The 26,768-nt window shown below is 41.7% G+C and overlaps 1 protein-coding gene across 2 annotated transcripts in view; it reads right to left on the minus strand.

Moving 5' to 3' along the window:
• LOC117426819 (breakpoint cluster region protein-like) overlaps positions 1–26,768 on the minus strand; it is a 102,582-nt gene that overhangs the window by 5,959 nt on the left and 69,855 nt on the right. Inside the window, exons 6-22 of one of the 2 annotated variants that reach the window (XM_059033194.1) lie at positions 26,317–26,377; positions 25,729–25,781; positions 25,035–25,175; positions 18,018–18,139; positions 17,140–17,308; positions 15,985–16,107; positions 15,479–15,554; positions 14,872–14,976; positions 14,460–14,534; positions 13,615–13,712; positions 12,846–12,977; positions 4,698–4,757; positions 3,969–4,078; positions 1,650–1,789; positions 1,045–1,179; positions 559–664; positions 47–209 (exon numbers count right to left, since the gene is read on the minus strand). In XM_059033194.1, coding sequence (XP_058889177.1) covers positions 47–209; positions 559–664; positions 1,045–1,179; positions 1,650–1,789; positions 3,969–4,078; positions 4,698–4,757; positions 12,846–12,977; positions 13,615–13,712; positions 14,460–14,534; positions 14,872–14,976; positions 15,479–15,554; positions 15,985–16,107; positions 17,140–17,308; positions 18,018–18,139; positions 25,035–25,175; positions 25,729–25,781; positions 26,317–26,377 — 1,869 coding nt within the window. The remainder of the gene's footprint in view (positions 1–46; positions 210–558; positions 665–1,044; positions 1,180–1,649; positions 1,790–3,968; positions 4,079–4,697; positions 4,758–12,845; positions 12,978–13,614; positions 13,713–14,459; positions 14,535–14,871; positions 14,977–15,478; positions 15,555–15,984; positions 16,108–17,139; positions 17,309–18,017; positions 18,140–25,034; positions 25,176–25,728; positions 25,782–26,316; positions 26,378–26,768) is intronic. The other variant, XM_059033195.1, reaches the window with a different exon arrangement.

The raw sequence follows: 26,768 nt of genomic DNA on the forward strand, positions 1-26,768 counted from the left end.
GACCTGGAACATGCTGATTAGGAGGGCCAGACAAAAGCAGGGATACCTGTGACATGACCTCCAGGGACCAGCTGTCACTCATGGTGATTGGCTGCGTGGGATTGGCTGGAATCTTGCTGTCTTTCTCGGAGGGGCGGAGCAGCGTGGGCCCGAACACCGTGGCCAGATTGTGGAGGGACATTTTATTGATGATTTCATTCTCAGCCACTCTGAGAGACAAGACCAAAGAGACAACGTACAGTTAGGACAGAAAGACCTTAATGAGCTATCAAAGCCTTTAAAAACCCGACTCACAAAGCTTTAACTCACTTAAAGAATGTTTTACTTAGGAACAAAATACAAGTTTAATATTCAAAATGTTACTTTTTCTGGACTGTTGATTAAGAACAGTTTCACGAATATCAAACGGATATTACAGTAATTTAAGTCCACCGAAAGCTGCTTCTTGCTAGCTTTATAACTTAACTGTGGTAATATGGTACAGATTTAACGCCACAGGGCCAATTGAGATATTAATTAATGATTTAAAAGGGCAAGGATTGGAGAACAGCACCTTACCTCTTCAAATGGTCTAGCAGAAAGAGGAATGTGACAAGGTTGGGTTCCGGTAGAGACAGCAGCAGGTTTAGCATACAGCTCTCCTTCGCAACGCTGTCAGACAGAGCTGAAAGCAGACAGCTGTTTATTATCTCTAATATATACTGTAGTATTATATTATAAACTACGTACTAATATCGTTAAACAAATTAAAACCCACTCTGATCCACTCAAGAGCTGAACAATAACAAAAACAGAACAATAAACACACTAGTTAACATGTTAGTAAGCTACTAATTAACAGTTAAATACTCATTTATTTTTCTTTCAGCTACTATTTTTAACTGGTATATAGCATAGTCTATGCTTTAAATAAATAACATCAATGGCCTCTGCTGTTGGTAACCAATTATGCTGTGCCAATTTCAGCACCACCTACTAGTGTGAGTAAGTGTAGGTCACAGCAACCTGTTTTTGAGCTGAGGCCTGTCCAGTGTAGGGACTCACCAATCCCCCCGGCGAAGTTGGGGTACAGGTCGTCAGTGAAGAGGGGCTCCGGCAGCTCTCGGAAGTACAGCTTCAGGGTCCCCGCGATGGCGTTCACGTCCATCTCGCTCATCATCACAGACACGTCCTTGTTATCTGGGAGAAAAACAAACACACTCCACTTAGGAAAACAGGGAGAGATCTCCCACTTTCCCTGATTAAAAACTGTTTTAAATAAAGCCCAGTTTAGGGGCGAGCAAAATTACAATCAATGCAACTTAATAGTAAAAAGAAAAAACGAGTAATTACAGAAAGCATGATAATAGTAGAATTTTGTTGACCTACCCAAATCTAATCAGTTGTGACTTCCTGTACACAGGAAAATACTGCAGGGCCCAATGTCACATATTCAAATATGTATTGTACTGTTTGTTTATTTTGTTTAAATAAACTTGCACATGATATAATCGATTGCATGTGTTTTGGGGCAAAGCTTTAGTTTTTGATGTTAATTTGTTTCCATTATAAAAGTTTCCAGCGGTATACCAGGGTGAAAGCACAGGAAAGTGTAGTAAATAACTGCTACAAATGAAACAGGATGCTCAGAATTTCAGTCAGACACTTACTGGCATCGAAAGCAGCTTTCAAGGCCTGGATGTCAGTGGCCACTCCGGACACTCTGTAGATGCCCACTTCCTCCATGCCCCTCCGCTCGATCTCCTCCAAGCACTGACGCACAATGTAAGGCACCTTGGACCTCTCTCGTCTGGGGAGGGGGGAGAGCACAGCGTTACCAAACTGACCAGCTCCTCCCCCAGGACGAGGATTACATCCTTGTCTTGTTCCCCACAGGCCACTAACAAACAGCCACTTGGTTTAAACACATGCTAATGAGGGGAGATTAGCTTTTGGGATGTATTCCCTAGTAACCCATTCGAATTCCATTAGGCAAAGAAAAAATCCTGTCTGGAATGCCCAAATCATGGTTTATGTATCCAGCTCAGCGGTTATGGTTGTGTTGGTAATGAAGACGCCCCATATGTTAAACTCTTACTGTGACAGTGCTGCTTCACAAGCACATTAAAAACCCTGTTCCATCTGTTACACGACCCTGTACTCGCACTGCAAGACACATGGGTCTTCATTATATAGGCATACAGATGTCCCACTTCTTGTGATCTACAGTAAAGCAGCATTTGTATGTGCCACCGTTAAGTTCACTGATTACACATCTCTATAGTCGTTTATCATAGGAAATTCCCTGTTTACAAACAAGGATGTGTATCATCATCATCTCATTAGATTGGCAGCGTTAATCCGAGCAGTACAGCTTTCCTCAAGGATAAAAGAAACAATAAGGGCTCTGCTAACAGATCTCGTAACAGGTATCGCCATCAGGCTTTATAAGTACTACCCATAGGACTACTGCAAAGTCTGTTAAAATCAACCCATTTTAATACTTTCTAAAAGTTTCTTAGTAACATACATTCTCTGCCACGGCTGTAAATATAAAATTAGAGCGATCAGCATTAAGAAAAAGCAGATCACAAGGACCTGCATCCTCTACATGTCCATGTGAAAATGTAATTGTGAAATACAGACAGACAGATTCAGATTCTGGTATAATCACAATCATGAGCACTTCTCTAGATACAGGGATGAAATAAGAAACCTATTGCAGGGCAATGTCACCCATTCCAGCTTTTAATACGAGCTTGATTAGCCACAGTGTACAGGTAACAAGCTCAGGTGTGCCTCATTAAACTCAGAGTAAAACTAGGACTGGATCAAACTACTATGTAATGGGAGTCTTATTTCCATCCCTGAGACATAAGTGAAAATGTAACTGTGACATAGGGACACACACTGACAAGCAGATCTTTTTTGTGCTGAAGAATTCCCTAAGAATACGTGGGTCCGGTGGCATAGCTGCATTTAGAAAATAGGACCTGATCCGTTACTAGCAAGAAGGTGTGCTTGAAATATGTTAATAACACCAAATTAAAGTAAAAAAAAAAGAAAGGTTTTATTCCTAATGAAAGGGTGACCAGTGATAAGGTTGACAATTGATTTGAAAGCCTTGCTTATCCCTCCTGTAACCAGTCTATCTCTAGCACGGTATACACTGCTCATCACAGCTGTGTACTTACAGAAGAGGAGATTCAATAATCTCCTGTCTATTCCAAATGCTATTATCATTAAAGCACTTTCCCTGGGCCCCCGCGGCTGCACTGAGATAATGAGAAAAAAGTATCCTAACAGGATTAAACAGACTGGGGCTCTGATCCAGCAAGTCTGCTCTCAGGAGGTCCTGTACAGAGAACATGACCCTGTGGACTTTCTGCAGAAACAATATCCAGAGTCCCGGCATAGCAGCTGACCACAAAGAGTTTTCTAGTTCAAAAGTAATCATGGTTTTCATGGTTATGCTTTTAATAGCATCCTTTTCCTGTTTTTCTTTCTGGTCTGAAAAGAAAAGACCTCCGTTCATTCCAGGAACAGTTGGAAGGATTGTTTCAGAAGTGCTTCGATTTTTCCTTTTTGGTGTGAGGTGATTTTAAATACCGGAGCTAATGATCCCCTTTCCCTCACGGAAACTACAGAAACAAAAACCTCTTATTTTTCTCTTTGTTTTTCTTTGGATTTTCTGTGACACCTGATGGTTGAATATTGTAACTGAAGTGATTTTTGTAATTTTGTTTTTAAACAATGGTAAAGTCGACCCTGTTTGTCTCGACCATGTTGTCCCAAATTGTTTAATTAAACCTGAATTCAGGGCCTGGAGTAGTTATTACTTAATTTGACCTATTAAACGAAAGTCAAACGCCAAAAGGCTTTGTAATGGAGTTTAATGCTGCCATTCTGGTTGCTATCTGGCGATACTGATAAAGTTGAGAGGGCAGAGGAAGGTTTATCAAAGGAAGACAAACACAGGTTTTACTCACTTGGTTACTATGGCGATTTTAACCCCGAAGACCCCGGTCTGTTTTCGAGATGGCATTCTCTTCAAGCTGAACTCCCGGCTGGTAAACTTCATGGACAGCTTCACCTCAATCTGGAGGAGGAATCACATTCAAAAAGTCAACCCTGAAGCACAGTCAAGGAGTGGGCACTGCTGGGGTTGCTGCTGTTGTGTTGTGTGAAAGACGGACTGTTAATGACACACCTTTGTTTATAAAGCAATCTTGGGATAAATTATCATGCTACGTTGATATGATATCCTGTAGTGTTGTTAGGCTTTATTCATTTATGAATTCCATGTTCTAAAGTTCTCATTGATAACAAGAGCATTCAATTATTTTGCTCCTTGGTCCAGGAATAGTATCCAAAAGGATTTAGAAATGTACAATTTGATGTCTTCAAATAAATGTAGGTTTATGATTGATGACTACCTGCTCTTGTTTCAGATCATTACTTCCCTTTTATTTTGTACACTAGACATGATGATCTGTGCAAATGTTTCAGTTTGTGTGAAACAATGATTGCTGTGTATAGTTTTTAAGATTGTATTTTGTGACATCCATTTCTGCTGTCAAACAGGAGGCTAACAGATCTCAGGACTTCCACAATCGAGGGAAGAATTGACCACACAGCAAAAATATCAAACATCATTCATGGACCTGTTTAACCCTGACGGGAATCATGACAAGAGCGTTGCGATGTTTCTGACTCACCCCGTTCATCGATATCACTGTCCTCTGCCAGTCCTTGTCTTGTAGTGCCTGCGGATCCAGCTGAGGGGAAAACAAGAAAGGTAATTACTGTAGAGGGAACTATAGACCTCCATAGGGGGGTTCCACTGAGAAGCACCTTTTATATAACCATTGAAATGAACATAAACCACATGTTGCATTTAAACCCACAGCACGTATTCTAGAGGAACGAAGTAGAATAAATCTCATCATATCATCACCGCCCGCTAGCAATCTGAAAACTACGAAAGCTATTCAACTTAGAAGGCTGTGTGGTCCAGTGGTTAAAGAAACAGGCTTGTAACCAGGAGGTCCCCGGTTCAAATCCCACCTCAGCCACTGACTCATTTTGTGACCCTGAGCAAGTCACTCAACCTCCTTGTGCTCCGTCTTTCAGGTGAGACGTAGTTGTAAGTGACTCTGCAGCTGATGCATAGTTCACACACCCTAGTCTCTGTAAGTCGCATTGGATAAAGGCATCTGCTAAATAAACAAATAATAATAATAATAACTTTAACCCTAAACACTATAAAACTATTGAATTACTCCACTTTTAAAAGGCATCTGCTGTGGTCATGCAAAAAGTGACTGGAGTAGAGACAAACGATTCACTATATAGTAATCTTTCGACATACATATTTATAAATGAACATCATAGGCATGCTAATGGTAATAGGACTAAACACACTTCCCCTTGAATTCTGATGTTACCTAGTTGCATAGTGCCACCTGGTGGATGAATATAGTAATGCTTTTTGCTTTAAAATTAGCATTAGGAAGAAATGAATAACACAGAGATAACGCAAGTGGTTTTCAATTCAAAGGCCCGGTAAATTGCATAATCCGTTCAGCCTTCCATATAATAATCAGATCTCCCAAAGCTTGTTTTCTCTGGCACAGTGCAGTCGCATTCGGTGGGCTGTAAATATCTTGATATGAAAGGTTTTTAAATTGCTTTCCTGTTTATTTCTCTGCACATTGCTTCCATCACGAGCCCGGCTGACCTTTTCCATTCTCACTCTCTCTCCACAAACAGCATGCTGATCACTATTTATCTTGTGTGATTAGGTGTGCTGCATTTCCAACTCCATTACCGAGAGCAAACACCATCTTTCACAGCAATCACCCGGGGCCTGCTCATCGCCTCCACGCCCCATCCATTATTAACACTCAGATAACACACGCAGAGACACGTCTTTAGGGGCAAGGTCGACCATACAATATCTGCTGCGGTAATGATAACAAATGAATTTCTGGAGGCAGAAAGGATCTGAGGGCATTTTCTTGTATGGATATACAGTAGTAGCTGGGACGGCTTATCCACTGATCTGAAAACATCAAAAGCTTCTGGTTCCTCAGACCCGGATCCGGCACTAATCAGGGACTACCTTTGTTTATTAAACCAGCCGCGAGCGAGTTTAAAACATGCTTTGTGACTGTGTGTTTAATGCAATATTTTCTTAGTTCACTGTATGAAAACGGTGTGCAATGTGTTTACAGTGTGAGGAGGATACCTGGCCATTCTGCTTTGATAACTGCCTCTTATTTAAATTTAGGGAAGACGGGGCTGGCTGCTAGTGTAGTTGAGAGTGTTCCTAAGCCTGTCAGATCTGCAGTTGTACCCATTGGGACTGAATCTGACTTGCAACAGGGGGAATGCAAAAGAGCCAGCTGCCAGTGTTTCGGTATGGTTCATACCTTTCTCAAGGGAGCATGTGTTTAATACATTAAAGAATACATTTGCCTAACAAAATAAATCAACCACGCAAACAGATTTAAACTTACATGTTATTTCCCCAGTCAACAAACATACATACACATATGCAAATAAAATATAAATGAATAAATAAATAAGTAAAGAAAGGGTCATTAAAGTCATTTAGAATCTGGGAGCTTATGCCTGCTTTCAACCCCTCAGATAATCTGGGATTCCACATCTGCAATTTAAATGAACAGCCCAAGTGTAGTAGTAGGAGAGTTTAGCAGATTCATCTCTGTGCCCCACTTAGCTAGTCAGATTAACCCAGAAGGAGTTGCCAGTAACCGCTAACCCTCTTCTGAATGACACTGCACTACTGGATTTCTCTTCAGTTCTGTGAGGAGATACAAGAGGCTACTTCTAACCTGTACAAAAGCATACCCATTAAAAGAAGCCCCACCACCAGAGTAATACAGATGTTCAAAGCTGCACAACAAAGACATCAACTGCTGTCTTGTGGGGCTGTGCCGCAGGGCGGGGGAAAAGCAGACATTCTGCAAAGTAGTCATTTTATTAAAAGCTTTTTCCGGCATCTAGAACCACTACTATTATTAAATGACAATTGGTACACCTTTATAACACCTCCGAAAATGAATCGTGATCATTAAACGGCAGTCAAATATGTTAGGCTTTAAATGCTAGTAACTGTTAAGTGTAAGAATACATTACATATTTACATATGTACACAAATGTTGTGCTAATTGATAATGAAGAAACCTAACAGCAGGCAAGTTCACACGTTTATTCATAAGGTGTTTTAAATGCTGAAGAAATGAAACAGAATCAACTACAGTAAATCAACTCCTTTACAAAACTTTCTCTCACTAGCCCCTGGTTACGGAGCCATTAATATTACTGTACATGAAACCAATCAATCAACGGCACCTTTTGCTTCAGCAGTTTGCTCCGCACGCGACCCCACAGCCTGGCCCCGGTGCAGGAGCGTTTCTTCCCCGCGGGCGGCTCCTCGCCCTCCATGGAGCAGCCTTGCTGAAACTGGCTGCACGTCTCCTCCAGGGAGGGATCTGACACCCTCACTCCTGTCATCCTCCCGGCTCTGTCTCTCCTCAGCAATCCAGGCAGAGAACAATCTCCGAATTACAAACCACGCCCCTAAAGGTGCTCTTTTTAAAACCCAGCTGCGCAGCAAGTCTCCTTATTCTAGTAACACAGGCATACTTCGCAGTATTCCAATACCCCATCCACTAGCAGCTACCCTAGTCTCTCAGTCTCGAGTTCACAGCAGATCGATTGTCTCCTTTGTGTGGCATTCCCGATGGTCCGCCTTTGTGCCACACACTCCAGATGGGATACAGAGATTTAATACCCGGACAGTTTAAATCCTGGGACTCCTCTATCCTGATTACCAGCAGCTGCCAGCAGCCCGACACAGAGGTGGCAGAAGGGAGTGAACAATGCCCTGTTTCATCAGTGTCAGGTGCATCCTTCGAAGAAGCCGGGCTGCACACTCCTGTTTGCTTGTTTGCTATGCGGTTTCTTTAGAAGCTTAACCCTTTCCCTAATCCCCTGAGCAGCCCTGAACAATGCTTCGATGAGGATGCTCTCCTATTCACACACACACAGGCTATACTGCAGCGCTGACTGGACACACACACACACAGGCACACAAAGCAAAACTGCTTCTCCTGCGATTGTATCATGCTAATGATGTCAAAGGTTCAGTACAACAGGAGCTGGAAGTAGATAATTGTATAAACACTGCCTGGATTAGATGGAAATGTAATCTATAATGGATCTATATATATATTTTTTTTATCTCCAAGCCTGTAAACTGAGGATGGCTCGCATCCTTAAGACAAAAGGATAAAACTTGGTAACTGTATAAAATATTAGTTCATAAGCCTGCTGTTCAGAGATATTGCACAGTAGATACTGTACCCAATAAATGAGCAAACACATGTATATCATTGTTTTAAACATGTACCCTTATCCATCATATTTAACAATGGTACTTATAACCCATCCATACAGCACCTTTCCACAGTATGTACTGTAGGACTCCTTTATATTATGAATGATGTCAACCAAAGTAAAGCTATTACAGACTGGCCTATATATATATCTATCTATATATATATACAGTATATATATTCCTTGCATTATACACTCTAGACAGTGCTGGACGTTTTTTAAACATGACAGTCAATATTTCAATTGGCTTCACAGCTCCGCCTGAATCTTAATAGACTTCTACTGTCTCTCCTGAATGCAAATTTAAATTAATTTAGAAAGGTAATCAATTGGCAACAAGACCAGACATAATAATATTGGATTGGGAATTTATCAAATAACATCTAAAATAGCACACAGTATTAGGAATACAATTTCAAAAATCTATCCACGTGTCCAGTTACTTTTGATATGGCCAGTTTATTTGTCATAATATATATATATATATATACACACACACACACACACCAGTATATAGTGATAGAATAAAAAAAAACTGTTCTTCATTTGCTCAATAAAATATAAGCCTCTTAAAAAACAAACACCATCAAAACAATGCAAAATCTTTTCAGTTCTAATACTCTTCAGTCAAACGCACAGGCTTCCAAACAACTCCTATTCATATTTAAGCACTTTAATCTTCTTAAATGAGTGCCTGCAGCAGCGGCACAGATGTGCTGGGAGATCCAGGGCTCCTCGCAGCAATGAGAAGCACAGCTCAGAGCCAGTGGAATACACAGCCTCAGCTTCCCATTAAAACCCAGCTTCCTTCCCTGTCTCCACGTCACGCGGCTCTGCCAGCTGGATTCTCATTCATAGGCTGGACTCCATACAAGTGGAGCTCAACGTACCAATGTAGGAGTCTGTATCTACCGGCCCCTGCACCAAGACCCTGCTGAGTTGCCATGGGTTTAGAGTAGATTTTCAAGATGGAGTTTATCAATTAATCCCACTTTGGCCAGTCCCAGCAATATATCACTATCCCATTGGTCTACTTAGACCATAACAAACCATTACAGCTTGTGTTGGATAGTATTACTTCATTCACCCAGCAGATACTTGACAATCAGAATGTTTCAATGGCAACGCTGTTACAATTGGATGGACTGTGCCAGAATGCAGTTAAATGCATGCTAAAAAGGGTAGATATTCACATAATGAAGCCCAGATACCAGAAAGGGTGAACTCTTTAGAAATGCTGGATGCATTTAAATGCTACTTTAATCTTGGATAACATCTGCACATGTGAGAAGGAACTGCTGAGTTTTAAAATGGTTTAGAAGTTTAACATTATACATTTTTACATGATAATGTGTTAACTGTGTAAATTGTCGCTAATCCGAATTGATCTATAATCCAAACCATGCAATCCTAATGAAATGCCTGCTGATAACAGATCCATCAAGATCGTCCTATAAGTGGTGTACAAAACATTTACAGCCATCTCTGAGTTTTTAATTTAAAGTGTTCTTACTTTTTTTAATGAAATGTATGTATCAAAAACATAAAACAAAGGCTAGATGTGGCATTTTTCATATGGTACAGATTGTGATCAGAAGAAATTACTAATCTGAACAGGGTCTGTTCTAAACTGGGTCAGTCTACAGTACCTGCTATTTATCACAGTGTTGTTATTGTTTTCCACGTAGATCACTTTGCTGAACGATTCATCATATCATATACTTGCAGTGCCGATTTTATTTTTCTACTGGCAAAACATCTTAATTACCGAAGCAGTTTTCTTAGGGGACACAACTCCAGATTGAAAATGAGCTTCTCTTAACAATAGGGACTAAAATTATCTCCTGAATAACAAACAAGTTTTGTTTAAAAGCAAGTCTCCTCAGGTGCGTCACTCTGACAGCTTAGGGCCCTGCCCTGCGACGCTCCTGCCCCCAGCTCTGTCCCCGTTGGTAACCGTTGTCATGGAAACAGCAAGGTTCTGAGCCTCCCTGCAGCCGCAACGACGGCCCGTCTCCCCACACAGGGCAGCCAGCACACATCCAACACTGAATCAGCCTGCTCAGTGACTACTGTCTAACAGACTTATTAAGAAGAAGCCAGCTCCTGTAAACACAAGGGTCTGATTAAACCAGGTGCAGACGTATCCCATGCGAAGGATATAAACAGCAACCTGAACACTCTCCTTCTGTGATCTACAAGGACTGAGTGTTCAAGGCTGTAACAACGTCCATGAAAACTTTGATCAAACACATGCAAACAGCCAACCAATTACAAATGCAAGTCGCCATGGCATTTTAACACCTCATCCACATTTCTGACAGGTGCTACTAAGCAAAGATAACAGCATTAAAAAGCTAGTTTCACACGATGTCTGTGTGAACGGTGCTTTGTAAATCAATACTGAGAACAAACGATGAGGATGAGTCAAGGTTGAAGCTTCATGCATACCTATAAAACAATCAATAATGCTGAATCTGGAAATACTAAAATAAACTAAATAAATTCAATGACCAAAGACAAGAAGTCTAAAAGACATTGAAAAAAGACAAAATGTTTCCTACTGAATTTATTCCGTTTAAATTTAGTATTTCTAAGTTTACCGTAACACCATGAAATATCACCATTTTATAATCTCCAATAAGGAGCTGCCAGCTACAGCTCTTTTGAAACAAACTGGCAATTATCTTTTGTGGCTCCTGGGAATTAATATGAATTTACTGTGCACTTCCTGATGAGAAGAAAAATCTTCTTACTATTTATACTCTAGAGAATTTAAAACTCATAGTTTTTAGCTGCCCTCCAGGTTAGTGCAGGTTGATTGCAGCATTCCTTTCTCAGCTGGTTGGAGCTCAAGTCTAGACACCAGTCTGAAACATGTACCTGGGGGCTGACACTGTGGCTTGTGAACAGGGGCGAGACAAACCCAATAATCAGTTTAATCCCAATAGGGCTATAGTTACCAGATTGGTCCCAGGGTTCTCTATCTTCAGAGGGGATATGAAGAACCGCCCACCACTGTGAGCCTGTTGACGGGACAGAACCCATACTGCTGTAAACAGTGTGTGTATGAGAATGCAAGGTTGGCAGGGATGGGGTTAAATCTATCCGTGCCAACCATCACAGGTGTGGCCATTCCCCAGTTAAGTAACTGGTGCTAATTGGGGAGTGGCCACATGTATAAAAGGAACCAGAAATCCTTTGATTGTTAAGAGTAGTTTGGGGGTGAGTGTTTGTGCTGTGATTTTTGTTTAAACCTTTTAGTTTGGCCATCGTGCTAGTTTGTTTAGGGTAGCGTCACGGCCCAAGCTGTTACCAGCAGGAAAGAGACCCAGAGACAGAAAGCTGCAGTTTAAGCACTAGAGTGCACATTTAATAAACAAAACAACAAATAAACAGGAACAAACTGGCACGAGGGCCAAAATAAAAGGTTTCAACAAAAGAATTACTATGTGCAGGCTGGGCATTAGCCTTTACTACCACATTGATAAACAATAAACAGGGCTTCTGCCCTGCCACACACCCTCAGGGCTTAAAGGGTACATAAGGACCTTTTTATTTTATTGTGTTACATGTTCCCATGTGTTGCTACAACTGTTTAAGGTGTGTGTATTGTTTTAATTTTTTTTTTTAATTTACATTTTTACCACTTTTTAAACTTTTAAATTGCATTCCCTGCCTCAAGATGGCTTCACATGTACCCCCATGGACCTCTCAGAAGTACATTTCCCATCATCCTCCTGCTCACATATGTAACTGAGATGGATTTACCAGTGAGCAGGAGGATGATGGGAAATGTAGTTCTGAGAGGTCCATGCAGGTACATGTGAAGCTAGGTCAAACTATAAGAAATGAAGTCAAGTAGACAAACGGATGAACATTTGAATGTATAAACTCTTCACACTGCTAAATAAAGCAAGGCCCGTTGTGAAATAAAGCAGTCGTTTTCCATGTTCACATTAAGAGAGCAAATATGTTTTCATCAGCAGTCATTTATTATGTCTCATGGAAAGAATGACCCCCCCCCCCCGTCCCAATTCATTATTTTGAATCCATACCATGTTAGAATTGCCTTTATCCCTCGATGTGGATATTTTATAGGCGCAATGCCAGAGAGACAGCGCTTAGACAGCACTCCGCTGCATTGAGACAGCTCCCCGCCTGTCCTGTCACCCCTAGACAAGACACTGCATTCATTACAGCTGCCTTCAAGATGAGATTTGCTCGGCAACACAGAATACTGAGTTCCATGAAGACAACCATCCTTAACCCAGCTCTAGCATTTCCTGTAAAACCCATAACCTCCAAGCACTGCAGGTGGAAAGAAGACTTTAAGGAAGGAGGAAGCTGGTGTGTATGCAGTGTAAACTACCCTATAGAGACTGTAAACAAACTGGACAGCTAACAAGGCCTGGTTTAGTGAGTAAAGGAAGCCTTACCTGGATCTGCCCCTTGCCCATGATTCTGTCTGTGCTCTCGCCGTCCTCTTTGTTGATTCTGGTTTTGTTGTAGCACTTCTCATAACACAGTAACCGCAGGGTCTGAGAGCCTTCCAACTCAATCTCAAACTCCTGGGAAAGGATGAGAAAGCGCAACGGTGAGATGCTCTTCCCTTTGCAGGGCAGTGTTTCAAGGGGATGGGTTTTACTATTCCCAGCTGACTGAACTTAGGGTTCAAATGCTTTTCAAACATGGAAAAACTCTCACATTTAAACATACTTGTATTTGTGAAAAAGAGAGAATTGCATTTCCATTTTGTTTTAAAGGGTTAAGTAAAAACAGGAGATAAAACAAAGAGGCAGGAAATCTTTCCTGTTAGAAATTGTGCTGCTGTGCTGTGCTGTGCTGTGCTGGGGACCAGCTAGAGTTGGGAATTGGAACACATGATTACAATACTCAAACTAATATATGTCCTACTGGGTGATACTCAGCCCAGTACAGCTTTACAGCAGTTACAATAATTTAGGAATGTAGATAACAATCACCTTTTACAGTAAAGAGACTCTTCAACCAGCATTGGTGTTTCTTGAACCAGAATGACCAGTGAAAAATGAGCGACCAGCTCAGACCAAGATAGACCCGTGCTGGTCATTGCTTGGATTTCCACAGGGGTTATCAAATCAACAGATACATATGAGTGGAAGAGAAACCGCTCCTAAAAGCAAGGCTCCAGATTGGACGTATACAAGCCTAGAATCAAAAACTCACCTCGTTCCAGTTAGGTTCCGTGGTGTCTCTGTACACTCGCGTCTTGGCCTTGTTCACAAAATAACCAAAGGAGTCCACTTCTAATGTGCAGTACAGATCTGTAAATGAGAGGCAAGCGTTTAGCCAAGACCATATCAATGCATATTTCCTATCACACTGAAAACAGGGTAATATCATGAACTGGGGAGGACCGGAAGGGAGATAGCCAGTTTAATAATGTATCTAAAACCAGCCCCCCAGCAAATCATAAAAACAGAATCCAATTCCATTAATCTGAATCAGTCAGAAAGGGTGAGTCTGGCTCTCCTTTTAATTACACTAGAACACAAAGGAATGGTGGAAAGACTCCCATTCCATCTCCTCTAGCATCTGTGCATGCTAATAAAACACAGTGCCAAGGAGTCCTATCAAGAGCACTTTGAACAATGCCAGAGCTGGAATACGACTGCAAATGTACGGTTTTAATGAATGCTTCTTGACAGATGCAGTACTAAACTATGTATTGTAAAACAGCTGAGGGCAATGAAAACTCCACTGAATGCCCTGATCGCTGGTTTTGGGGCTGTAAGTGTTGCACAGAAGGGACTGCTGATGGAACAGGCATTTGTAGACGTGCCATCAATGTATAGTGTTCCTTATAAAAAACAAATGTATAAGCTTTATGGTTAAGAACATGTCACTATGGTACAGCATGTTTAAAACCATAGTAATTACAATGGTACAATTATAGTATAACCACAGGACAAACTTCATAATTACTGTGCAATCTCTCTGACTGTGCAAATGAAATGGCGGACAATGCAGACAAATTAAACGGCGCTCTTAGAAACTCTTAGTAAGCTTACTTAAGCTCTGTTTAAGTCCGGAGGCTGAGTGTACAATTACATTCAGGAACCCATACAGTCCAGGAGATTCATCATCTGGGAAGAAACAAACAACACAGTTATTACAGACCAATCCAAACAGTTTACAACAGCAGATGTCTCTACCTACTCTAAGTAAAGAGGCCAAGCAAAAAAAAAACTCATGTAAAAATGGCATAAGAGCAGTGGCAGAAGGAAGGACTGACCCTGTGCCCTATTCCTAGCTGAAGGACAGGTAGTGCAGATACAGCATACACAGTCAGCAGCAAAGGCTCTTTTAATAGAAACAATGAAATGCAACACAGGATCCTGACTTGCAAAAACCTGAAGGGTATTGCTTTTAATAAGCCGAGCTGGCCCCTCCCACACCGCCTGGGACCCGCCCCCCTCCTACCTTCTTTATTGATCGTCAGCGGAATGTTGTGGACCGTCTGCAGCTTCACACACGAGTTAGTCAGCATCTGGAGCTCCACCGAGGTCAGGGAGAAGCTCTTGAAACCTGGAACAGCATTTCAACACATGTGAGGGGCTTTTCTTGAACAGCAGGATACAGAATGGCAAAGGCAAGGGCAAGGGCAATCCACGATACAGTAAAAGGAACAATCCTATTAGAATCGACAGTGGCAAATATAAATTCCACTACTGTTTAACTCATTATGACATGTCCCACTTGTACATGTTACGGCCAAATTCGGCCAATGACGTCAATGACCGGGCACTGTTGTCAGAGCCCAAGAGCAACGGCCAATGACAGCATTGGCCGATTTTCGGTCTTTGGCCGTAACATTCACACTGGCTGATTTCAAGTGCTGATAAATCAATTGTTTGTTCATCACAGTAAATAGATCACGTGTCCTCATTTGTAAGTGAAAGCAAGCAGCTTCTAAGAGCACGTGTCTGTTACTCATAACTCTTTACCACCGATTCATTGGCATGTTGGTCTGGGCTGTACCGCCCCACCCCAAGCACCCTGCCTTGAAGAATGCTGCTGTAACACCTACATTTCTTCTGCTGCTCCCGAATCATTTCTCTCCACTCCGCCCGCTCGTAGTCCGAAGAGATCAGGAACATGTAGCTCTGAAATTGAACAGGAAGGGAAAAGCTGTTAAAGCCAGCGCGTTCCTTTCAGTTCAGAGAGTACTTGTGGGGACACATGATTTTTCATGTGAAACCAATTAGGAAAGAGACCAGAGACACACGCATACGCAAGACTGGCAGGTTAATAGGTATAAACAGGATACTCAAGCACACCATTCTCTACTACAGTATATTGCAAGATCAGGGATGGAAATAAGATTCTTATTGCATAGCAGTTTCACCCATACCATTTTTTTAGGATCTTGATAAGGTAACAAGCTCAGGTGTGTCTTATTAAACTCATTCTAAAACCAGGAATAGATCAAACTGCTATGCAATGGGAGTCTTATTTCCATCCCTGAGCTTACAGCAGGCAAACTCAACAGCTGACTCTCTTAAATGAAGGCGGGTCAGTAAGATGAGACGTCACCTTGCCGTTCCTGTTGTGCACTTTGAAGGCCATGTTGGGAGACATCAGCAGCAGCAGCGACTCCTGTTCAGACAGCTTCTTTTTCAACCTCTCGATCACCTTACTGCCTTTGTTAGCTCTCTGCTGGCACAACAACAAAGGAGGGGTTCGGGTTAACCAGCTACTATCAGCACAGCGGTCTTGCATGCAGTTGTGTGCAAATGTATCAGAATAGCTCAGGACTGGTCATTTATATCCTTTATATACCTGCCTACCTGCATGAAAACCTCCTAAACTGCATGTGTGGTCTATTAACGTAATCCATTAAATTATACAATCATTAATGTCCTGTTTTGACAATTTTCAGTTCCAGTGGTTTGATTTCATATACACAACAAAAAAACTGCAGAAGCAATGGGGTGTTCCAATAACTACTGTACAAGCTTTTGCATTTAAAACAATTTGGTCGAGTTCAATTCGGTCATCCTATAGACCTTTTCTGCTGACCACTATTAAATATGTATTTATAATATAAAGAAGACCCTCCTGATAATGATGTGATAAAGCCATCTGAATTTTTTTCATTTCTTATGGGGGGATTATGAATATATTCTACAAGATATTCCAGTATTAGTATATTAGATATCAAGATATCTGATATAAATTTGTGCAAAATACTATGCACCATGTGGCAGTTACACAATAGCATTATTTGATAATCTTCATAGTTAAGTAAATAGGAACTAGGCTGTGGCCCAGATTATGTGTATAGATATGCTGTGGTTTTGGGCAGAAGATTAATTCTGTTCAAGACATATGGCCTGGCATATGTCTTGGGAGTGTAGTCGATGCAGTTGCATTGTATTATAGTGGGGACATTTTCAATGGACGACTTGAGATTTGCAGACAGATCTCAACGCAGCAATGTGTGTGTCCCAGTTCATTAAAAAAAAAAATTTCCCAGCATTATTGGGGCAAGGTCCAAGAGTTTAACAAACTGCAATTGAGTGAAGTGACTCCTTTTGATCGTGGTGTATTTCCCTGCAGTCCCACTGATCACCCCCAGACTGCAGGCTGGTGTAGAATTCTGTGTGTGCGTGTGCGTGTGTGTCTGTGTTTGCGAGCGTGCGCCAGTGTGTAGTGTGGACACCCCGTTTCAGCAGCGCAGTGCCGTACCTTCTCTCTCTGGATCTCGTTCTTGATCTGGGAGATCTTGATCTTCATGGCGTCGATCTCCTCATCGGGGACCTGTGGGATGTTGGGGGAGCAGTCCGACTCGTCTATCGTCTGGAAGGTGAGGTCTGACAGCGGGATGTACCATTTACAGTCGTACTGCTGACTCTTCCTGCAACGCCAACAGGCACGTTAGTATGTGAGTACATCTCCGTTTACTGCTGCAGTACAGATTTTTTATCCAGAGCACAGATCAGGGCTTCCCAAAATTCTTTACCGGAGGACCACCTGTTCAGCTGCATTAGGTACTGCCGCTCACTATTAGCACTTTTTTTGAAACCTGTAACACTGGAAATAAACTTCATCTAAATTGTTATTTTTATATATATAAAAATGCATAGAATGTCATTGCTCCCGTGGCCCACAGTTTGGGAACCCCTGGCATAGATGATCAAACTAAACTCAGTGCATTGATGAAGTGTATTTTAGTACATTCTTTACTGCTTTGTAAATGCTGGTTATAAATTGACATCAAGTCTCCAACACAAACTCGCATTTTAATATTCTTCAAGAAATATAAATTTAAAAAATATAATCAAATAAAAAAGCAATGATCTAATAAATGCAAAACATGTTATTGTAGAATAATTCAAATACAGCAGTCGTCCAAGCTTTACCGGTACTATAGATCTGTAATATGACATTTTCTTAAACAGCCTTTAATGCAGGCCTGTTGAGTTTTACTTAGTGGGCATGTCTATTGATCCACATAAAAATCACATACTTCCATATTCTTAGGCAACCATCAACTCCAGCCCAAGGGGAAGAGTTAATCCAAGCAGCAGGATTTATTTCATAGGGAGTGCTTCCCCCTCTCTTACCCTCCAACCTGTTTCTTGAGCTTGGTGCAGAGCAGCAGGTCAGTGAAGAGAAAGACGTGCCGCAGTTTGCGAGCGCCTTCCACCAACTCCACCATGAAGCGGTCCTTCAGAAGCTGCCGGTTCTGCAGAGGAAAGGACCTCACATTCAAGAGATAAACAATACTAACGTACTCTATCAAAGCTTTGATGCACTTTCATATACTCCTATTGTTACAAGAACTCAACAGCGTGGCGATTCGGCTCACAACGGTTTAAATGGGCCATACACCTCCAGCTACAGTCAACTAGCTTTGTGTAATACACCCAAATCAGGCTGATAAACCTGTAGTTTAAAGACAAGCCACAAGAGGGCAGAGTGCACAAGAGCAAAGATAGATCCTAAAAATGATGTAACACTTTGTGCCAGGCAGGGGGAGCTGCTGTGTGTCAGTCTACTATCCTTGGGTTTAAAGTATGACTTGGTACCCAGAGGAATAGGAGCACTGTACAGAAACAAAACAGCAGCTAAGAAACAGAAATGGGAAAAAATAAATAAACAAAAAGGTTTCGCACTGTCACATCTTGTGACAAAATTGTATTACTGACGCATGAACTGACTTAAACGGCCGACCCTGTGCGTTCTGAAATCAGTGCAGAGGTGTGTAAGCCTGAGCAGACAGCTGAGGCCCGTCTCCAGGGAGAAAGCAGAAGAGAGCACAGAACAGCCATGGCGAGGTGGCGGCAGTGAAGTCATTATTGGCTGCGTCCACCACAAGAGGAGGTAATGGGCCGCTCTGGGTCTGTGCCCAATTAAAATCCCTCAGGACACTCATCAAGCACAGACGCTTGGAAAATGACTGCCAGGCTGAAGAAGATCTGTGCATACAAGTTGTTTTTAGCATTGATGTCTATCAGGGGTCAGTAAGGATGAGGTCAAGCGAGCAGGATCTGAAGATTGCAACATTAAGTTACTAGCTGTAAGATGTGAGCCTTTGGGAGATTGCACATACAAAATGATTTTTTTTTTTTCTAGCACTCTGACCAAAAACATTTTGAAACACCTGCCATAAGAAAGGGGGTAGGGCCATTGTGGGCAGCCAGGACAGTACAGAACTGAATAGCCTGCAGGGCATTTACATTGTTCTGGGCAAACCCATCTGCAATGATTGCAGTCTGAATCGCAGTCATCTATCTTAATACTGTTCCTCAGCAACCGTCGTTAATTAGAGCAGTCTTTGATAAAGAATTGTCAGCCAACCGAATGTCACCTACCAGCTCTCTATTGAAGTCTGATCTGCTGTCTTGCTTGACTAACAGCAGCAGCTTTCACAGTACATCCTACATAAAGGATCAAATGAATCAGTCAGGTAAGAGAAAGTCGGTTTGAAACTAAAGTTATCCCAGGAAGGAAGCAATAATGAAGGAATAACATACTGCAATTGAGTCTAATGATTATTTTTAGCGAGGATAGGGACGGGTTACAGCAGAGTCGAACGCCATGCCTGGCAGGGCATATCAACCGCAGTTTTGCGAATTCTTTCCTGACTCAATTGGTGGTATAAAGAGGTTCTGTAGCTGGTTCTGGAGTGGTGCCCGGTGTGTATACCCCTAAGGGCACCTGAACATGAGACCATCACTCAAGCACAACACGTTCCAGTACACCACAAGTGAGGGGCGACTGCTGGTAGCAAATCCAGCTGGACAGTGCCAATGAGTTTCACATTACCTTGCAGTGTTCTGCACGGCGGGGAGACTGTCAGTGAGGAAAATTGATTTTGAAATATCCTAATGCCACTATAGCATTATTACAGCATCCTGTGAATAGTGCTATACAGCAGCATGATAATCCAATCACACGCAGCTAATCAAAGAGTTAGGTAAGATTATCCACAAAACATTTCTCCATCAGAAAAATAGAACACTGCTCATAGAACCGTGATTATTACAGATTCAAAATCAACTAATCAGTTTCTTGTCCGGACTCTCTATCATGTATCATGTATAAACAAACACAGAAATACCAATAGTTTTAATGAAAAATAGTAACACAGGCTATATAATAGGTTTTTTAATGGGTAACTCCACTATACTTTAACTATGTCTTTTTTATTTTTTAAATGTCATCTCATTAAAAATGGAATGCCTGCTGTTACTTGTACCAAATATACAAAATCAAGGAATCCTTGTACAGTGTGCGTGTGTGTGTGTGTGTGTGTGTCTGCCTGCTGCCTGCACGTCTGCCTGCCTGCCTGCCTGTCTGTCTGCCATGTATTATTTATAAAACTCCCAAGTGCAGTGTATTTTTTTTTTTAATCGTTGTGCTTATTTTCAGGATAACCCTGTAACCTCACAGCTTCCCTTAATGACTGTAATTTGTTTACTTCCTGTGGTCAGTCAGTGGGTGGAGGTGACCACACTGTTTACACTGGAACTGGACCCTGGTACATTTTTATATTTTACACAAGGAGCCTTCAGCCCTGCCCGGGCCATTAGGCAGCTGGGAAGTGGTGCTGTTAGAGAAAGCCGACTGTGTAGACTTTCTGTTCCAAGTACTGACCTTGTGATTCTTTAGTGAAAGCTATGTGAAGCCACTGAAACGTGGTGGGGGTACGTGCTGGCTCAAGTCATTTCCAGTATAGTGAGCAGCTCATTCCTGACCAGAAGGAAGTCTGTGCACAGGGTAGCAGAACAGCTCTATTTATTCACTGAAGAGGCTGACCGGAGGAGGCTGGCATGTGCCTGACTCCTGGTTCCCTTCACATTGTTGCTGCTAGACTCTCCAGTGATGTCATCAGACAATGTGAGCCATGAGTCATGTGGCCGACCAGTTGACCTGGCTGGCTCAAGTGCATTGATAACCTCTTTTGGTGGTCATGTACTCCTCCTCATTCAAGCAACTGACACGGTACTCAATCGACTGCCAAAGAACCTCAACACAGAGGCAGCAATTATCTTGTTTATTTCACATATTCCCCAGAAAATCACCTTGCCTTCAGTGTATCACCCACAAGTGTGCAACCAGGCTTCCCCAGGTCAGAGGTCATGGTGCACACAGGCCTTGTCAAGGGCTAGAGAACTTAATCCAGGCTTTAATTTAGAACACGGCTAAGCCCAAGAGCTCTGGGCTATACTGGTATATACTGTATCTGTGATGTTGCAGTCTATGGGCTGCTCAAGGGACCGTGTGAGATGAATAGTTCATTTGTTTTTGCAGCTGCTTTGAACCAGCCTGCCTACTCCTCCAGCACCCCCCAAATCTATTCTATCTTGAGTAAACATCATCACTGCCCACGAAGTCTTGCTGCTGGCAGAATGGACTGTCTGGGAGAATAGAATAATCTAGTTACAAAACTTGAGTCCTCAGTAATATCTCTAATCACCCTCCACCAATGCAGAAATCAAACCAGAGACTTGTAGCTTCAAACAATATTTTAATTGCACATTACTGTGTTATGGTGTTTGCTATCATTTGAACTCTGCCAGCCCCACCTACTCTCCTAGTCTGTATAACTGTGGAGTAGGTGGAGCTGACAGTTGAAAAGTCTAACTGTCACATGATCTGAATGGAATGAGGAAAGCTGTTCAGTACTTACAATAACATAATATGGGAGCAAGAGAACCCAGAAACACTCAGACTGTATTCAAACCACTAGCTAAGAAAAGTGTCAACTTAACTGATGCTGCTGAATGGACAATAACACTCATTCGCTGGTAGAATCTGGCACCTTCTTCATTAAAAGTAAAATGGTTTTCATAATACTCTGCAGTTCAGCCTGCTTCCTCAAGATCCTACACAGTGGTTATCAGTGTTTATTTTGGCATATGTTGATGGACGTGTGAAGTGGATTGGGGCTCACGCACCGCTACCAAACTCTGCAGCGCATTCCTGCTTGATTAAAGTGAGTAAGTGGACTGTCGTGAGGTGAGCAGCAGAGATTGATGATATCCCCAGTGAGCTTTCCTGTAAGAATGTTGCTGAGCAGCAGTGAAACCTCCCAGTGATGAATCAGTAGGCAACAGGTTTATAACGGTGGTGGAAAAAACGATTTCCCCTGACGGTTCTGGAGCTGATTAGTGGACAAGGAGAGGAGAGCCGGCATTCCCCCACAACGTGAGTCAGCAAGACACTTAGAACTCCTCTACACTACCGTCTCCTTGGAGAATACAAAATAACATATTTAACATTTTTTTTCTTTTTTTTTTTTTTATAAAACAGAATCGTCTACATTACCCGGACAACAAACCTGTGTGGATCAGGGTTTTATTATTACTCTGAGTAGTGATTCGTTTAGGGATTCTGAATTCACGGAAGTAAAGTGAGGAGTGTGTCAACAGGACCTCACAAAAAAGAGGAACAGTACTCACCAGTACTCACCAGTTTAACAGCACCAGTTGTTTTTTTAAATTGCTAATTGAAATCCCCAGTTGGCTATCCAATTATCATCTGTCACACCTACCCCAGACTCCATTCGTTACATTATCTGGTTTGGCAGGGCCAAAGGCAACGGAAGAGCTATCAGCTGATCCCAGGGCCAAGGGGCAAATGGTAAGAAGGCATTAGATGAGTGTGTTGAGTCCTCAACCCTGAGTCAGCCTGGGGATTGGCATTTCTTGCTCTACGAGCTTCCTCTGATCAGAAGGATAAGAGGCTCCGTTCAGCATTCCCTTCACAGCCAGCTCTCTCCCCAGGAGACACTGCTGGTTACTCGGTCCGACTCTTGCCACTCTGACTTCCCCGGCCGCCAGGGACTGATAATGATCCAGGATGATTCTCTTTCATTTGCGGCGCTGCTGTCTTTTTTTTTCTTCCAGAGAACAAAAGCTCAAGATGAAAAACTTCAAACTAAAAAAACTAGAGCCCTGCTTTGAACCTGACACGAGTGCGCTCTCTGCTTTCAGACAAGGACGTTTGGATAAATGTAAAGAAAGTAATAGATTAAACGTTTACATTTTCTGTGTAAACAGTCGTTTACTGTTTAAACCTTCATACACATTGGTTAAGTATTTGTTGCCATCTTTATATTTTACTTTTGTATTTATTTTGAAATGTGTACATAGATTTTCACACACAGCATTCAATAATAGTGGTGATGCATCAAGATTCATACTGTGCTGTTGCAGATTTTTCTTTTACCGTTTAACCCTTTTAATATTAAGATAAACGTGCTCAAACTAAGGGAGTCTTCATATTAAGCTACTGTATATCTGGTTGGAATATTTTGGCAGCTGCCTAAAGCAATGAAAAGAAAACAGTGTCCTGACCTCAAAGCATCTGGTAACATGACCAGCATATGGCAGCCATATCAGGTCACAGGTTAAAGTGAAGGGTAGCACTGCATTTTGCCTGAGGAATTTCCGTAACACAGACAATATTAAGTTGACATCTCAAACGGTTTTAGAGATCCGAACCATTCAAGAAGCAGGGATGCTTATTAACTGTTTTAAAGCATAAATCACATGCATTTTCTTTTACAATAATAACTGTTACTGAACTACAGATCAAAAAAGACATTTTCACTTCAAACCATCTCGGTCGACTCCCCCATTTTATCAGACCAAGATTTTTCACAAGCTCCTTTTATCTTTCATTGTTTAATATTTGATGATTCATTAAAAAATGTAATTAAATAAAGCGCTGCCTCAGTTTTATAAGGGGCAGCACAGCCCCTTAATAAACATGAAGATCTCCAATAGGACATGGCAATATGGGATATTACTTAGCGAGACAGAGCCTGCCCCTGAAACAGAGAGATGAATAATGAATAAAGGTAATCAGTGAGAGCGGGGCTATTTATTAGAACAAACAATGCATTATGCATAAAGGGCTATAAATTAGGAGGTTCAGTCCACCTGCCACCCCTCACGCGGGAGGGGTAGTCGTTGCTATGGAGACAGTCTCACTTAAAAATCTGTATGCCAGGTTCGTTACAAGACTCTCGGGGGACACTGTAGTTCTTGGGCTTCTGGTAAACCATGTGCACAAAAAAATGTAAAATGTTTTATTGCCATTTAAAGAGTCATTATAATTCTTCATTTTTGAATGCTTCCTGACCTTTTTATGGTGTTTGCGATCATTCTTATTGCAATAAAGATTGTAATGTGTGTCGATTATGAGTGGAGGACCTGCTCTTCAGTTCAGAGACGTATGCAATGCCAGAAACATGTTGTTTCTGTGACCTCTAAAACAGAAGAGCAGCTCCTGGACTCAGGTGAAAGCACCTTAACAAGGACAAGTAAGCAAGAACATTGCATTTGAAGCAAACTCCAAATGGGTCAATTCCTGTGATGGATGAAACGCAACACAGATTAAAAGATCTCATTGCAGGGTCACTAAAAAATAATAGCAGAATTCTTGGGGACTATTTTAAAAATCAAAACGGTGGCGAATTTAAATACCGCCACCCTGATAACACAGCGTGGAGTGCGGTGCTGTAATTAACTTTGGTTATTCAAAGCAACTATTTAATTAAATGCGATGCTGGCCGCGTAAACAATCACTTCAAGAGTACGGCTTGTCTGCTTCCTAATCAAACTGTATTTCAATCTTGTTGCAGTGCCACACATTCCTCTTTCACATCTTTTTCTCCAGGTTGTATTTCAGATGGTCAGTACAAGCCAGTGATGCCCTCTTACTAAGAGTGCACTGCTGGCTGGCAGGGTTTTCTTGTTTAATACACAGCAGGAAATATAGCCAGTCACATTTAAAGGTGAATTACCAGCGCTCATGAAATGCACTGCCACTATAACCCCTCTTGATCAAGCACCCGTATTCTATTAAAAACAAGGCTTTCCAGTTGACCAAAAAGCCAATTTAAACAGCTGCTTAATGCACTATTATATTATTAATATAGCTTTACATTCTCAGAGTTAATAAATCCCACATTCATTTTGAGGTAAAAGTCTGATTAATACTAATTATTTGTCACTGTAGCTAGGAGAAATGGTCAAATTCTCTCTCTATATTCCTAGCCATAGTCACTGCCGTAACAGTCAGCAATGTGTTCAGTACTGATTGAAGCGCGGCCGCTCCTGACTCACCTCCCCCTTCTTGACGGTCATGGACTGCCTGCGCGGTGTGATCTCCTCGTTGATGCTGGACAGGAAGTTCTGGGAGATGCGCAGGGCGTCTTGCAGCAGGGGGTAATCCGGGTGGCTGGCTGGAGTGTGCTTTAACAGATCCTGCCCAGGAACAAGAATACCGCTGAGCACAAAGAGAGAGGGGTCCTTCCAACAGGCATGGGCTCAACAACTATACAAGCTCACACTACACAGACTGTACAAGCTCACACTACACAGACTGTACAAGCTCACACTACGCAGACTGTACAAGCTCACACTACGCAGACTGTACAAGCTCACACTACACAGACTGTACAAGCTCACACTACACAGACTGTACAAGCTCACACTACACAGACTGTACAAGCTCACACTACACAGACTGTACAAGCTCACACTACACAGACTCATACAGACTGTACAAGTTCATAAGTAAACAATAATATACAACTCTGGCATTTATTTCTCAAGCCAGTTTGTAATTATGATTACTCCAAAGGAGGAGGACCTTATTGTAAATGTATGTTGATTTTGTTTCTGACTGTATGTTTTCTATCTTTAAAAATAGGTTTGTTCTGTTGTGTGTCCATTGACAGATAATTCCTGTCTGGTCTTACTGCTTGATGAATGCAGTAGACCCTCGATTACTCGCCAGTCCAGCTGGTTCACTTACATGCAATACGAGAGTGCTTCGGGTGACTCGGTCGACAGGTTTGTACAGGAGAGCTGAAAGAAAAAAACAAAGAACTTAATTATGTGATACTTCTTAGTCAAGATCATGCATGTCAATACCTGCGGTATACAGGGTGATTATAAAGTCATTCCAACATTGATGGCAACATCAAGAATGATGGTGATAGTTTCAGGCTAGAACTAAGTTGCTATATAGTTTTAAAAGTCATTCTGGCTGGTTCCACAGACCCAGATTAGCACTAGTCTTGGACTAACGTTAATTTAGGTAAAGTAGTCCAAGACTAGTGCTAATCTGGGTCTAAAGCCAGCTGTTAGAGAGTATTCTAAATGGAGTCAAAAGTAACAAGCAGGCAGACCAGTTTAACACATATACCCTGTCCACACTACTTAAATAATGCACCATCAACACAAGTTCAAACCATTACCATTCACTTCTCTCACATGTGGGATGATCGTGCATTACATATGCAGTGTGAATAGGGAATCAGCGACCTTCTGTTCTGGAAATCATATTGTTGTTTTTTTTTGGTTTTTTTATTTCGAGCAGAACAATAAAAATCACACTTACTTTCCAATGAGTTCTTTGTTGTCTGGTCTTTGGAGTCCTTGGTAGTCCTGACCTTCAGATTCTGGAGAAATGAAGACACACGAGGCCTCGTTAGGCAGCATAAACTCAGAAGAATGAATGACCTTTAAATACGAGGGGAATCTCAGATCACTGAGGACCTAAAATATGAGTCTGTTAAAAATCAAATGTGTGAAACCAAAACAGCTTGACCTTCTGATACATTTTAGGAGCGAAATATTAATGCAGATCCTTCTTACATTTGCATAACTCTATGTAATTATGAACTTTATATTTTGTTTCAATAATCTGTCTAAATGCTGTTTCTCCTTAGTGCCTAGAGCAGTACTAGAGATTTGTTCTGTACATCATACCATAAGTCGCCAGTAGGCTCACAACTCAAATGCTAAACAAATGAACACTTCAAACTCTATCTCAGTTGGTTTTCATTTCTT

Source organism: Acipenser ruthenus, chromosome 11 (genome assembly GCF_902713425.1).
Source record: "Acipenser ruthenus chromosome 11, fAciRut3.2 maternal haplotype, whole genome shotgun sequence".
Lineage (NCBI taxonomy): Eukaryota > Metazoa > Chordata > Actinopteri > Acipenseriformes > Acipenseridae > Acipenser > Acipenser ruthenus.